Source organism: Schistocerca gregaria, chromosome 1 (assembly GCF_023897955.1).
Source record: "Schistocerca gregaria isolate iqSchGreg1 chromosome 1, iqSchGreg1.2, whole genome shotgun sequence".
Taxonomy (NCBI): domain Eukaryota; kingdom Metazoa; phylum Arthropoda; class Insecta; order Orthoptera; family Acrididae; genus Schistocerca; species Schistocerca gregaria.
This window is the reverse complement of record NC_064920.1, coordinates 1,097,429,809-1,097,444,475: the sequence shown is the minus strand read 5'-3', so window position 1 is coordinate 1,097,444,475 and position 14,667 is coordinate 1,097,429,809. Positions and strand designations below refer to the sequence as shown.

Below are 14,667 nucleotides of genomic sequence, written 5' to 3'. Positions count from 1 at the left end.
ACGGTCGCAGGTTCAAATCCTGCCTTGGACATGGATGTGTGTGATGTTCTTAAGTTAATTAGGTTTAATTAGTTCTAAGTTCTAGGGGACTGATTACCTCAGATTGATTTATTGATTTTTTTATTGGTCCAGTTTTATCATATAGCACAAATTGTACAATTGATATTGGACAGGTCAAAGATAAGTTACAATAATACATGGTATTAGCAATTAAAATTAGGTACTTATTACAATTAATTTTGTTACTTATTTAGAAATTCTCTGACAGAATAGAAACAGTGCTTTATTAGAAATGCCTTTAGTTTAGCTTTAAATATTGGACGAGTAGTATTTTTTATTTCCTCTGGTATCTTATTGTGTAGTATTACACCAATGTTAATTGTGCTCCTCTGATTGGCGGCTGTTCTGTTATATTTTTAATGTATATTTGATTCCCTTCTGGTACTATAGTTGTGTACATTTTTGTTCTGTAGCAGTTTGCCTGTTTTCAGGAGGTAGTCCCTAGTGAACAAGATAGTTTCATAAATGAATAAACTTGGAACATTTAGAACACCAAGCTCAGTAAAATGGGATTTACAGGACTCCATCTTTTTAAGGCCATAAATTATTCTTAACGCTCTTTTTTGCGCTCTAAAATCCTTTGCACTGTGAGTTGAGTATCCCCAGAAAATGATACCATATCGGATTAGTGAGTGGAACTGGGCATAGTATGCCTGCAGTACTGTTGTTTTGCTTGTTGTAGCCTTTAAAATTCTTAGGCCATAGCACACAGATGATAGTTTTCTACACAATTTATTTATATGTGTCTCCCACTTTTAAGTCTTGCTGAACCCAAAGACCCAAGAATTTTGTGACACTTAACATTTTCTAGGGGATCATTTTTTAATTGGGCCGGAATAGACATTTGATTAGTTGGAGGAATTAATGAAAATCGACACAGTTTTTTCAGTATTTATAATGAGTTTGTTTTTTGTGAACCACTCAGAAAGTCTTTTCATAGAACTTTCTGCTGTGGACCGCAAAGTTTCTGGACTGGATCCAGTGAGCAATATGCCGGTGTCATCGGCAAACAGGATAGTTTTTGTGGGACTCATTAGTTCAACTAAGTCGTCCACATCAATCAAGAATAGTAGTGGACCTAAGATTGAGCCCTTTGGTACACCATATTTTGTTGGTAATTCCCTAGAAAGAAAGGAGTTGTTTCTTGTTTTATTAATTTTGTTGAATTCATACTGAAGTGATACTTTCTGCCTGCAGTTTTTTAGGTATGAACACAACCAGCTATGTGCCACACCTCTTACTCCTCGTCTTTCTAATTTTTCGAGCAGAATGTTATGGTCCAGGACGTCGAAGGCTTTTGATATATCTAGAAAAATACCTGCAGCTAATTTATGTTGATCAAGGGATTTTAAAATGCAGTCTAAGAATTCGAAAATTGCTGTCTGTGTAGATTTAGACTTTCTAAAACCATGTTGTTGTACTGTAAGAGGTGCATATTTATTTATGAAACTTAAAATCCGTCATAGAAGAGTTTTCTAGAAGTTTTGAGAAGGAACTTAACTGTGACATGGGTCGGTAGTTCGATATTTTTTCAGAAGAACCTTTTTTTAGCAGTGGTGAAACTTTTGCTATTTTAAAAATATCTGTAAATACGCCAGTTTTTAAAGAGATGTTGAAAATTTTTGCCAAGGCGTTTGCTATGTGGTGAGCACATGCTTTTAATATGAAATCAAGTACTTAATCGAGACCACTTGACATTTTATTGCTTAAAGATTTAATTTTACTTGTAATTTCATTGGGGGGGTTGTTTCATACACATACATAGAAGCAGTCGAGATCACGGACTTGCTGGAGAAACTTGGGACTGGTCCTTGACAGTGTACTTGAATGAGGTCTTCAGCTAGTGAAGTATTCATTGAATTTTTCTACAACTGAATTTGGGTCTGTGACTTTTGAGCCTTCTAGTGTTAATGATACATTCTTTTTCTGTGGCACTGAACCAAAAGTTTCTTTCTTTATAACTCTCCACATGGATCTCATTTTGTTAGATGAGTTTCTTATCAAATTGTCATTCCACAAAATTTTCGCCTCTTTGACTACTCTACCACAGATTCTTTTGTAGGCTTTTGAATAATCTGCGAATTCTGCGTTACTCTATACTTCTTACAAGAGTACTGCAGAAATCTGTTTCTCTCAATGGAAATTTTTATGCCTTTAGCTACCCATTGCTTATTATTGTTAGGTTTTACTGTTTTTACTACTTTTGGAAATGCTACATCAAAATAGTGATGAAAAATGCTCTGAAAACTCTTGTACTTGCTATCAACATTGTTCGGAGTAGCGATGCTTTCCCAGTTTTCCTTCGCCAGTAAGAGATCAAAAATTCTAATGTTATCTTCAGAAAAGGTTCTTTTTTCAACTACTTTTCCAGAACTGCTACTACTTGTTGGCATTTCTATACACAGCAACCGTGGCTCATGATCACTATAACCCGTGCTCAGTACTCTCATTGTGAATCTGTAAGTTGTTTCTGAGATGAATATTTGGTCAATAATGGAATGTGTGCATTCTGTTAATCCTGTTGGACAGTGTATTGTGGGGACCATATTGAATGTGTTGGTCATATTTATCAAAGCATCTCTGGTGCTGTTAAGTCCCATAGTGCTCAGAGCCATTTGAGCGCCCCAAGAAAATAAGTTTTGAATAGTGAAAACCTTGAAATGCAGCAGGTGCTTTGCAACATGTATAGTTTCGCATTTTTTCATTTCTTAGAAATTTAGTTTGAAATAAAGTAATATCACTGAACAGTGCATTCTAGTTTCTTCGAAATGTCTCTCTTTATTTTATTTTTTGTTTATTTGCTTGAACAAGTCTGTTGGTGCAAATGAGCTTTAATCAGTAGACTTGTTCATCTGTATATATTTGTACTTTCACTATTTCCTGTACATTTTGTTATCTATCTTTATTCAGCATGAAATTTTAATAGCAAAGTTGCTTACAAATGTCAAAATGCATCACAATTACTCCATTTATTGCAGAAAAGGTTCGAGGGCACCAGAGTTACTGTTGAAACATTTCTGGCTTGGAAGGCTGCATTTGACGCTGAATTTAATTTGAAGAAGAAGCCAGAAAAAGAGGAGAAAGATAGCAAAAAGATGACTGGAAGAGAACTGTTCCTTTCAGATAAAAGTCTTTATGAATCAGATCTCAAATTTCTTGAGGATGGTATGTAGGCCTATTCATTTAGTACTTTTTTAATTCTAGTTTGGAAATTGGTACGACTTTGAATGTGGTGATATGGTGGAAACATCTTATTATAATTCTTTCTGGTCATTCCTGGATGATCCTTTCTGCAAGGCAAATGGTGATCCGTTTTCCTGTCATTGTGAAAAACTGACAGACCAAAAGGATGCATAACATACGTCTTTTTATAACAAGATATACTCTCTAAATTATAACAATATTGTGTTATAACTGAAGTGTATAAACATATTTATTGGAGTTGGAGTTAGGTAGTGCAATAGTTAAGGTCCTGGATTTGTATTCTGGAAGAATGGGATTCAAATTCCTATCTGACCATCAAGATTTAGTTTTACGACTGTTCCCCTAACTTACTTAAGACTAATGCCAGAATGTTTAATTGAAAAGTACATGGTCAGTTGATTTTTACATCCTAGTCCTATCTAAATTTGTGCTCTTATCTCTAAAGGTGCGCCCACACTATTCATGCTCACCAGGCTTGTGCTCGTCAGACTCATCTGTCAGGAGACTCATCTGACTTGTCCAATTTGCGCTGTGCTGTTTCTTGGTCCACACTATCGCAATTTGCTTGCCAGGCTTTGACACGTGAGGATCTGTTCTGTACTCACAGTCGTGACTAGTGCCAATTTCTTTGTGAAGCGTCTGTTGCCTCATGGACAAGATAGAAGAAGTAGTAACATAGACCCAAGATAACAAAGATGATGGATGACCAGTTTTCAGAAGCAGAAAAAGATATAGTGGGAGTGAATTTGATGGATGACTTGGATGTTGAAAACATACATATGACAACATTTTGCCTTATGTGTGCATCCGATTTTGAATATTTGATAAATTTGGTTGGACTGAAGATAGCAAAGACAGACAGAAAATTACAGAAAGCTGTACTAGTTACTGAGCAATTGGCATTTGTGCTCGGATACCGACAACTGATGATTCCTACTTCAACCTCATTTTTATTTAGAGTCTCCAAGCAAGCGATATCAAATATTGTTCCTGAAGTAGGTGCAGCTCTTATTGCTTTCACTTTTTTGGATTTTATTTTTTAATGGGAGTTTGTGGAAACCCAACAACACAGAATATTGTTCGTAAATATTTATGAATGTGTGAATGTAGTAATAAAATTGTCGGTCCACCATTCCAATTTAAAAGAAAAACCAATGTCCACGACTCAGCAAAATGAAAAAACCAAGATAAAACTTGACAAGTGCAGCAAGCCAACTCATCTAGTCTTGTCACCATCCACTCCACTTGCGCAGATCGCTGTGCATCCCTTTGATGTACTGGCAACAGGTGAAGCTAGACAAGCTGTAGGTTTGGGTGGCTTCCAAGCCCATCTCACGGTGAGTCCTCGGAGCCTACCTCCGTTCACAGTACTCGTAGGCTCACGAGTCTCATAAGCACACGAGTAGTGTGGACGCACCTCAAAGATCATTATTGCTGGGATGTTAAAAAATGCTAACTTTTCCTACATGGCTTTTTGAAGTACGAATCAAGCAGATTCTGCTCAGTCTCTGTGCTTGTGATGTTGTGAAGGTACATATTAAAGTTCTGAATCATTTGATGATGATCTGGATAACCCAGTTAGTTCTTTGACCAGATTCAATGTGTTGAACATAAACAGCACATTTTCCGGTATAGAGCTATTGACCGATGTTCCTGAATAATGCTATAAGGTTGCTGTTATATAATACTCCATTACTAATCCCCGCCCCCTTTCCAAGATCTTTAAAGAATGGAATTCCCATGTATAAAAAAGCTTCAGAAGTCTGATTACAAATGAGTTAAAGCGTTAAATATTTGATATTAAGCATGTAAAATCTTAATGGTTTAAGATGCGAAACCCTAATTATGTTGGTTTTATTAGTTTCGAATTTTTCAGCCATAGGCAAATGAATGTAGTCTTGGTAATTTGCGTGTCATTAGTTACACTGTCTAACTTTCAAACTGGACTTTTTGTGGTAAAGGTTTAATGTAAGACTATAAGACTATACCTTTTAATGAGTAGATAATTACAGCATTTTAAATTCGGTAAATAATTATATCAAACACTGTAAATTAAATTTTTGTTGTCCAAGAAAGCCTTTGCACAGGCAACTTGCAGTTGGGATTGGGCGACAGTAGCTGAACATTAATATAGAGATTAATATCATAAAATTGAACATTAAAAAAAAGGTGAGAAGCATATAAAATGAGACCATGTGGGTGAAAGTTCATCATCTTTTTTGTCTTTGGTATACAAAATGTATTTTGATTGGAGTTGTTCGCACAAATATGAGCTATATTGCAGGGAATAAGGTAGAAATGGAAGAGGGGAGGGAGGGGGGAGACATGAGAATGTTCTGACTATTGGAACTGCTGAAGAGACCTTGAGATACTACTTGTGAAACAGCTTGGAACGATAATTGTGAAAACAGGAGGCAGTAATGGAATTAGCTGCGTATTTTACATAGTGTGTCAGAATTTGAACAGCAAAGACTGAAGAGAAGGGAGAATATCACTCCAAAAGATGTCAATTGGTTATTTATTGGGTGGTTTAATGCACGATGGACGCCAATTAACCATAAGTTGTGAATAGCTGATTGTAGATAACATTTCTGTACTAGGCGTGAAGAGGTGGCAGCAGCTGCCATGGTCATCTTCGGCAAAATGCAGCACATAGCGAATATGTGTAAAGTCAAGAGGGAACAGGTTCCCTTAAAAATAGATATATATCCTTCTCATATCTTTGTGAGTGAAAGGGAAAACGAAAAATAATACTGAAGTAAAGGCCAGTGCTTCTTTAAGTAAGAGAAGTGGATGGAATTTTGCTGCCACAAAGCAGAGTCTAATGGAAATTCATCAGATTACCCCTTTGGTAATGTGTGCATACACGAACACATTCAGATGCAGACAAAATTTAAAATTGTACACATGGCTTTTTCAACCCCAGGACACCATGTGTGTCAGTCTAAAATCATACACTCTCGGCTACATTCACCACTAAACGAAAACTGATGCTATTTTAATGGATGTAAAAGTTAACTTGTCTGATTTTTGAGGATGATCCCTCCTGAGTGAAGGCCAACCAGGGTGAATGGCTTTAGGATGAGATATCAGGCATCACTATTCAGTTCGGTCTCCAGTGCCCATCCTGTCTCTTCGTGCTCCCCTCATTAGATGTTGAAGTGTGCATCCTTCTCAAATCCATTGAGATTTAGGGTTAGAATTATTAATATAGTTAACTGTTACAATGTTTCGAGCGAGGTGTTTTTGAGCTGTCCAGGCACAACATATGGCCTGCCCTGACAGTTTGGAAAGTAATGAAGCGTGGAGACTTTCCCTGGGTCTGTCTCTAAGAGCATTGCCTGCAAAAGATGAGGTTCTACGTTCAAGCCTGGTTCAGCGACTAAGTAGTTTCAAAACAGTGCACTTTGCTTGCAGAATGAAAGATCCATTCTCTGTAGTTATTGTTATTGGGACAATGTACATACATCTGTTTCTAAAGGACTTCTCAGATCACAGAAGACTGAATTATCATCAAGGTGATATCTGGGTAGTACATCTGACATCATGCATTAGAATGGTTTAAAGCACATGTTTACTACTTGCAGTTTTGACAATCGTTCACTCTTTTATTGACGTTTGACTGTAATTGTGTCCAACTTCCTAGTAGCTATTTGAGGCAGTCGTGGACTAATTGCACATATTTTAGATCTCTACCCTCAAATTTTCTCCAGATCAGTGGGATGATATTTAAGGGCCACATCCCTTTTTTGTGGATCTCTTTGGACACCTTAAGCCTGGTAAAAATGCCACCAGCAGGCTGACTTACGGGAAGCACACCACCAATAACTTCTGTATTGTTGGACGAGAAAATAAGAGTAGACATACTGTGCAAAATTCTTTCTTCACTATGGGAAGCAGAAGACAGTTTCATGTAAGTACCTCTGACAACAGGACACAAGAGATTAGCACGAGCACAGGAACACTGCCATGGAAATGTCAGCTTGTCATGTTAATTCATTGTATATGTTGCACAGGCTGATGGCAGGGTACAGTAGAGGCTAGTGGTGGTGTCCTACCATGAGGAATGTTTGTATGGGGGACAATGTGACTTGCTTTATGTCCACCATTGTTTCTAACAGTTACTATATGAGAACATCCTATCAGATCATGATTTTAATAGTTTTATTGCTTTCTTTTGCTGTTAGTTTCAGATTTAATGATTGTAAAACAAATTCACATTGAAAACAAATCACAACAGTTACTCATTGACTGCATTTGTCAAGTGCAAGTGGCTGTTTTGTCGGACACCTGACAGAAATTGGCATGACAATTGTAAACAGAACTGTAGCTGTTACTAAAGTCAATCTCTGATTGGTTTTTAATATGGTAGTTACCTGTAAACAGTTCACTGTCAACTAATTTATTTTTGGAATCCAAGTGTGACAGAGGCAGCTAGAAACAATTTGCATTGTTGGAGCAGTTCATGTATGTCAGAACACAGTGGTATCCAGAAGCCTAGTGCAGCACCTTACAGAGCAAGAAATGCGCATTTGAGTTGCTGAGTGTTCTGCGGAGTATCGAACAATGGCTTTGTTAATATATTCACCTTGTGACCTGTAGTCAAGTTACTGCAGAGAGTCCAGTTATAAAGTTTCATGGTTGTCAGAAATGCTTGCATTTTGGACATTTTTGTAGTTCTTCATATTAGTTAAAAGAACATGTGGACTATGTTACACAAATTGGGTGACACAGCTTTTCTGTACAGTATATAGTTTACAGTTTTCGTTGAAATATGAGTGGCGAACTTTTATTTATGGTTGTAATTCTATGTTGGTAACCAGATGTAAAAAAACTTCCAGGGAATGGATTTAATTGCAGTCTTCCAATTTGACTTACTAGTTTTTGAATTATCACTGTCCATCATTTTGTATAATGTGTGTGGATGCTCATATTTATTTTCTTCTTCGCATTGTGTTGCTATATAAAAAAACGAGGATAGTCTTTTTCTGTCAGGAATTTCACCACATCCTTCATCATAAGGCAAAAAATGTAATTATATTTATTTCTTTTTGTGTAGGTGGTGATACCATTAAAGTCGATGAGTCCCTCTTCCAAGATATCGATGAGCTTGACCTTGATGTTGAAGATGAACTGGATGAAGAAGATAGTTCATGAGATTAAAATTATAAAACTTTTGTATTCCTCCATGTGTAAGGCAGCAGAAGACCTAAGCACATTTGTGAGATATGAGAAAGTTGCCATAAGTGAATACTGTACATATGAAGTGAGAAAAAATACATGCATTGTTTTTGATTGTTTTTATTATGCATTTTAAGATGTAGAAAATTTCCTTACTTCTTCTGGAACACTTAACTAATGTGAACTTATTTAAGATAATGTACAGTGAACATTTTGGGCAATATTAATCAAATGTGGATCATTTTTGGGTTCAGCTATTTTAATTTCTGTTGCTGAATATTGTCTGAACAGGCATCCAGAATGCATGAAACCCATAATGGTAGATCCATTTTGTAGTCTTCTGAAGTGCTTTTCAGTAAGGAAGTAGAAAAGCTAATGAACTAATCTGAAAACATATTAACACCAATCACTGAATTATGCCACACGGAGGTAAGTTGAGAGTAACCAGAAGTATTGTCAGTGCTAAGTATGCATTTGAGTTTTCTTCTTCCTCTCCCTATCTATGTTGTTACTCCTCTCTCTACATTTAATACAATGGCAGCAGCCTGAGAACTGAAAACTGTAAAATGGGCTATGCTGTTCAGATGAAACTACTGTTTCATTGACTGACCTCAATTTATTCATCACAATGGGATGATTAATGCACTGAACTTACAAGGATTTTTTTTTACACCCCAAATGTCTGAAGTAACTGAAAAACACAAAGTTACTGACATAATTTTCAATAAAATTCAACTGAAGAAAATGAAGTAAACATATTTTGTTATGTTATAGAAAAGAACTAGTTACTCAGATTCCAGAAGACAGCATAAGTAATGGTTCTGTTAGTCACTAAAGGAGGACAACAGGAGATACGGCATCTTAATTACTGAGATGCGTGAAAAACTGCTGCATCATGCATGACATTTAAATTTATTACTTCTTTGTACTAACACTATTAGCACATATTTTTCAGATGGTATCCACATATACTGCTGAATCTACATACACAAATATACCATTGTACAACACACAGTTAAAGAGATATGATGTATGATGTCATAAACACTGGGATATGTAACAAAATTCTGCATCATGCATGGAGTTTCAATACATTTATTCTCTACTATTAAGGCACTCCTACAGCAGAGTCATCTTAAGGAAATCCCTGACAACTGGCAGTGCTTTTGACAGGTTTCATCTGTGAAGAGCAACCTGCTGTACGTAAGATTGATAGTCTTTTATAGAGCTGTGAAAAGGTGTTCCCATAGAGATGTTGACAAATCACATTGTGGATATGTAAAGCAGCTGTGCCCAGAGTATAGAAACTGTCTGGGATCATGTTTCTAATTTGGATACTGTACTTACACATTTACAATATTAGGAAAAGGATTTATGACTAACCGTAAATATGACCCACTGAGTTGCAGATGGGTACCATGAAAGACTGTTATACATTTATTTTTGGTTTAGCTTTCTTCGGCAAAGAAAACACACACACACATGTATTTACAGAAGCAAGCACACCTGAAGCACACGACAGCTTCCACTGGCAACTCTGAGTGGAATGCGACTGTTAAGTGAATAGCAATCTAGAGTGGGGTGGGGGAACGGGACGAATAGCAGGGTACAGGTGGGGGGAGAGAAGAGCACTGTCTGGCAAGGTGTGCAGGGTGTAGAGACTGCCAGGTGCAGGATTTTGAGGGGGGGGGGGGGGCAGAGAGTGGAAAACGAGAGGAGCAAGGAAGGAGAAGGATGGGCAGGTAGACTGTTGGAGGGCAGCGCACAAAGAGGGTGAAGGAATGTGAAAAGGGAGGAGGTGATATGGCTTGGGGCAGAAACTGAGGGAGGAGGGTGTGGGGACAATAGGTTGAGGCTGGGATAATTTTAGGAGCGGAGATTGTGTTTTAAGGATAAGTCCCACCTGTGCATTTCAGAAAAGCTCATGGAGGAGGGGAGGATCCCAATGCCACCTAGATCCTCCCCTCCACTACCACTTATGGTAATTTACTGGCCCCATGGCCACTAGTTTCCATCCACTCATGGTATCACCTCCTCCTCTCTCACATTTCTTCCACCTCTTTGTGTGCTGCTCTGTGCCAGTGTAGCCACCTGTCCTTTCCCCGTCCACACTCCTCTCCTATTCTGTTTCCTGATTCTTTCCCCCCCCCCCCCCCCTTTCAACCCACACTCTCCACCTCGGGACACTGCTCCTGGCAGTCTTATTACCTGTGCGCCATGCCAGTCGGCGATCTCCCCCCTCCCCCTCCATATCCTACTCTCCTTCCCTCTTCCCTGCCTCACCCCATGATTGCTATTCACATAACAGTCGCATTCCGGTCAGAGCTGCCGATGGTAGCTGTCATGTGCGTGAGGTGTGTTTGCTTGCTTTTGTGTGTGTGTGTGTGTGTGTGTGTGTGTGTGTGTGTGTGTTTCTTTACAGCTTTAGGCTAAAGCCTTATTCAGCAACGTGTAAAACTCTTTTTTCATTGTGCCTGCCTGCAACTCAATGGATCATCTTTACAGTGAGTAGCAATCTTTCCTTTACTGAATATTGTTGATATTCCGACCTAGAGTTTCCATTGTTTGTACTTACACGTTTGTATGTTACGTGTATTTCTTTGTACAACTGTTTCATGATTTAAAAGGTGTTTTCATTTCATTTTTTGGTTTTGTTTCTAATAGAAAATTGTCAAAATGAATACCCAGAACATGCCGTGTTTGTCAGCTAGTATCATATACAAGGTTTGTTAAAAAAATTCCAGGACTCTGTACACAAAATTTTTCTATCGCTTACCTTTTACTTCTTGAGCATGTCTCCTTTGAAATATTCTGTTCCACAATTGATACACTTCTCCCAATGCTGTCTTCAGTTCTGGAAGCAATCTTGGTAAGCCTCTTGCTAGATCACGTGAAGCGCTGTCGAGAACAGAGGATGAAGCAGCACAGTGATATAATTTTTTTTTGTGCAACAGTCACGTACCAATAGGGATGAATGTGTAGGTGCTTTATCGTGACACAAGAGCCATTAATAGTCTCGCCACATTTCAGACAATTTTCTTCTTACTGTTTCTCGTAGGTGTCGCAACACATCCCGGCAGTACCATCAATTAAGAGTTTGTCCCTGTGTCACTAATTCATGATGAACTAATCCTTCGAAGTCAAAGAAAACTATCAGCATGGCTTTGAGATTGGACCTGACCTGATTCTTTTGGTCTTGGAGAACCTTTCTTGACCTAATGTGAAGATTAAACTGTGGTCTCAACACCATAACTGCAGACCCATGTCTCATCACCAGTTATGATTCTCTTAAGGAATATCTGGTTCACATTTGCACATTCCAAAAGATCTTCACATAGTGCAAGGTGGAGGTCTTCATGATATTGACTCATGAGCTGTGGGATAAACTTGACAGCAACACAAGGCATTCCAAGACATCAGGATTTCATGACATGATCCACCTGAAATGTTGCATTCTTTTGCAATCTCTCGGACAGTTAGTCTTTGATTGGCTTGCACAATTTTGTTGACGATCCTGACTAAACTGTTCAAGCCACACATAACACCTCGGTATGGCTTAAGCAGTCATCACTGTAGGCTTTCTGCATCTTTTTGTGTGTCTCTGTAAAGGTTTTCTTGAGTTTCACGCAAAATTTAAAGCAGAACACATTGCTCCTCATCTGCCATCTCGAAATTTGCAAACTGTGCGACACAATATTCTACTCTATACACAGGTGTGTGCAGGGATGCTAACCGCATTCCGCGCTCCACCACACCAGTGGTGTGAAATTACGAATGAACCGTAATTTTTTGAACAGACCTTGTAAAAGTCAGAATTGGACAACTGAATCATAATAGCATTTTTAGGAAAATTGGCAGCAGACGCACGCAAACCATGTTGGTTGCATTTGAAATTGCAAACCATGTTGGTTGCATTTGAAATTGGAAGTTATTCTCAATACTAAATCTGTCATAGACCTGGAATGTTCCTTTTTTAAAAAAAAAAAAAAAAAAAACCACACACAGCAATTTACGAGATCCTGTAATGACAAAAGAAACTGAACATTACAGTTCCCAGAACTTTTCAACTTAAAAGAAATGTTGGCAGTAGTACTCCTCAAGTTTGAAGTCATTAGAGAACTAGCTCAGCTTGAGGAAGATGGAGGATAAAATTTGCAGTGACATCGTTGATTCTAAATCCACTGGAAACTTTTAGGGAAATCTATATCTGAATAATTGGGTAGGCATTTTAATCTGGATCACGATATTAAGTATCTTAAACATTACTTCACAGTTTGTAGCCAGCAATCATCATCTGCTTCAGTGGTGTGACCCACCTTTTAATCCAAGATTTACTTATTCTGGTGACACGATTGTAATTAGTAGTGACACTGTGTATGAATCTACAAACAACAGATTTCAGGTTTTTAATGAAGCCTCAACAACAGAGTGAATTTATATGATCATTCTGATTTGCATTAGCTAACTTTGTTAAAATTTGACCATTAACAGTTGAGTCTCATTTGGTCTTCCAATATATGGCACAATGCACTAATTATAATACAATTGGATACATACAAATATCTACCGTCCAAGTCCCTTCATGAGAAAACACATACAAAGGTTAAAGAAAATTGTAAGCTTTCACAGCCAGTGCTTCTGGGAGAAGGGTTGAAGGTGAAGGAAGAAGGATGAAGGAAAAACCTGGTGAGCTTTACGAAATGGAGATAGTTCGGAAAACTTGCCCAACCACAGGTCAGTGGAGACTTATTGTATGGGGTGAGAAAAAGAGCACACGTTTCTTTAACCCTTCTATGAATTTTCTCCTGCTGCTGCTTGTTGAGCAGATTTATTTAAATGCAATTGTATTAAATTTTTAAAAATTGATTATTTTTGTTGATGTACAATGCACTAATAAGTAATACTAAATTTCTTTAAAGTATCACTTACTGAAGAAACTCGAGTAACTTTCCACAAAAATCATACAGGGGGACCTACTGTACGTTTATTTTGTTATTAGGCACTTAAATCAACAGATTAACAGATACAACATTACAAATGCAAACTGCTCTCGGTATTGATCTTTCACGATTGACAGTAAACAAAACATTTTGTATTCCTGTCATTAAAGTACGATTTGCTGATTTTTGACTTATATTCAAAGTATGAGAACAACATCTGAAATACCCTTCAATTCTACTCCTGGAATATTTTTACATATAATCACTACTGTTGAATAAATAAAAATTGGATAAGGGCAAGTAGAACTCGCACACAAAGGGTTTGGTACAAACTTAAGAGAACTGCCCCACAAGCATTTCGCTTTCATTTACAAAGTACCTTCTGTGTTTATTCTGAGAATTGGATACATACATTTGTATATTTTTGATTGTTTTAGGTTAAAAACAGTGTTTTGTTTATAATGTTGGTGTGCAAGTTACTTGTGGTGTTTCTATACACATTCTGCTTCTTTCCTCCTTGCTAACAGCAGTTGATGTCAAAAGACTTCGATTCACGTATGTACTTGGCATTTTTGCTCTGCAGTATATCTTGCACTGCATTATTTGCACTTCATTTCTATAAACTGTTCGCAAGTCACTGTAAATTAGTCAATTTGCCTTGCGTGTAAGGTAGAGATATGAGAGGAAATTGAGAAGTTGATTACAATTTTTTTGTGGCTTGGGGGGGGGGGGGGGGGGGGGATGGGCCTGTATGGTGATTCTAAGACAAAATCTGGAAGGAGATGGTAGTGGTAAATGGATCCTGTGGTTATATCTGTATATTTAATGTTATATTAAGTGGTCAATCAATTTAAAGAGTGTGTGGTTTTCCAAGATGGTCTGATCGTTTTTACATACATTAAGCCAGGAGATCATTTGACACAGAAGAAATCATTCAACTGTGTAGAACACACACACCAACACAAATGTAAAATTACAACCAGAGATGCAGACATGGAAATCATAAGGATAAACAACTAAAAAACACCTCACAAGGCAACTACCACATCCAAAAACCCATAACAGAAAAGAAACATCCCATAAATCATCAGACCAATTTGGCAAACTACACACTCTTTAAACTGACTGACCATTTAATACAACATAAAATATACACATAACCACAGGCCCCATCTCCCAATACCATTTCCTTCTAGATCCTCTCCTATAATCACCATCCAGGCCCACCTCCCCCCCCCCCCCCCCCCACACACACACAAACTGCAATCAACCTCGCCATCTC

The 14,667-nt window shown here is 37.7% G+C and overlaps 1 protein-coding gene across 1 annotated transcript in view; it reads left to right on the top strand.

Annotated features, from left to right (window-relative positions):
- LOC126282222 (RWD domain-containing protein 1) overlaps window positions 1-8,568 on the top strand; it is a 30,470-nt gene extending 21,902 nt beyond the window's left edge. Inside the window, exons 4-5 of the mRNA XM_049981785.1 lie at window positions 3,039-3,225; window positions 8,324-8,568. Coding sequence (XP_049837742.1) covers window positions 3,039-3,225; window positions 8,324-8,421 — 285 coding nt within the window. The 3' untranslated portion in view covers window positions 8,422-8,568. The remainder of the gene's footprint in view (window positions 1-3,038; window positions 3,226-8,323) is intronic.
- Window positions 8,569-14,667: the final 6,099 nt, after the last annotated feature.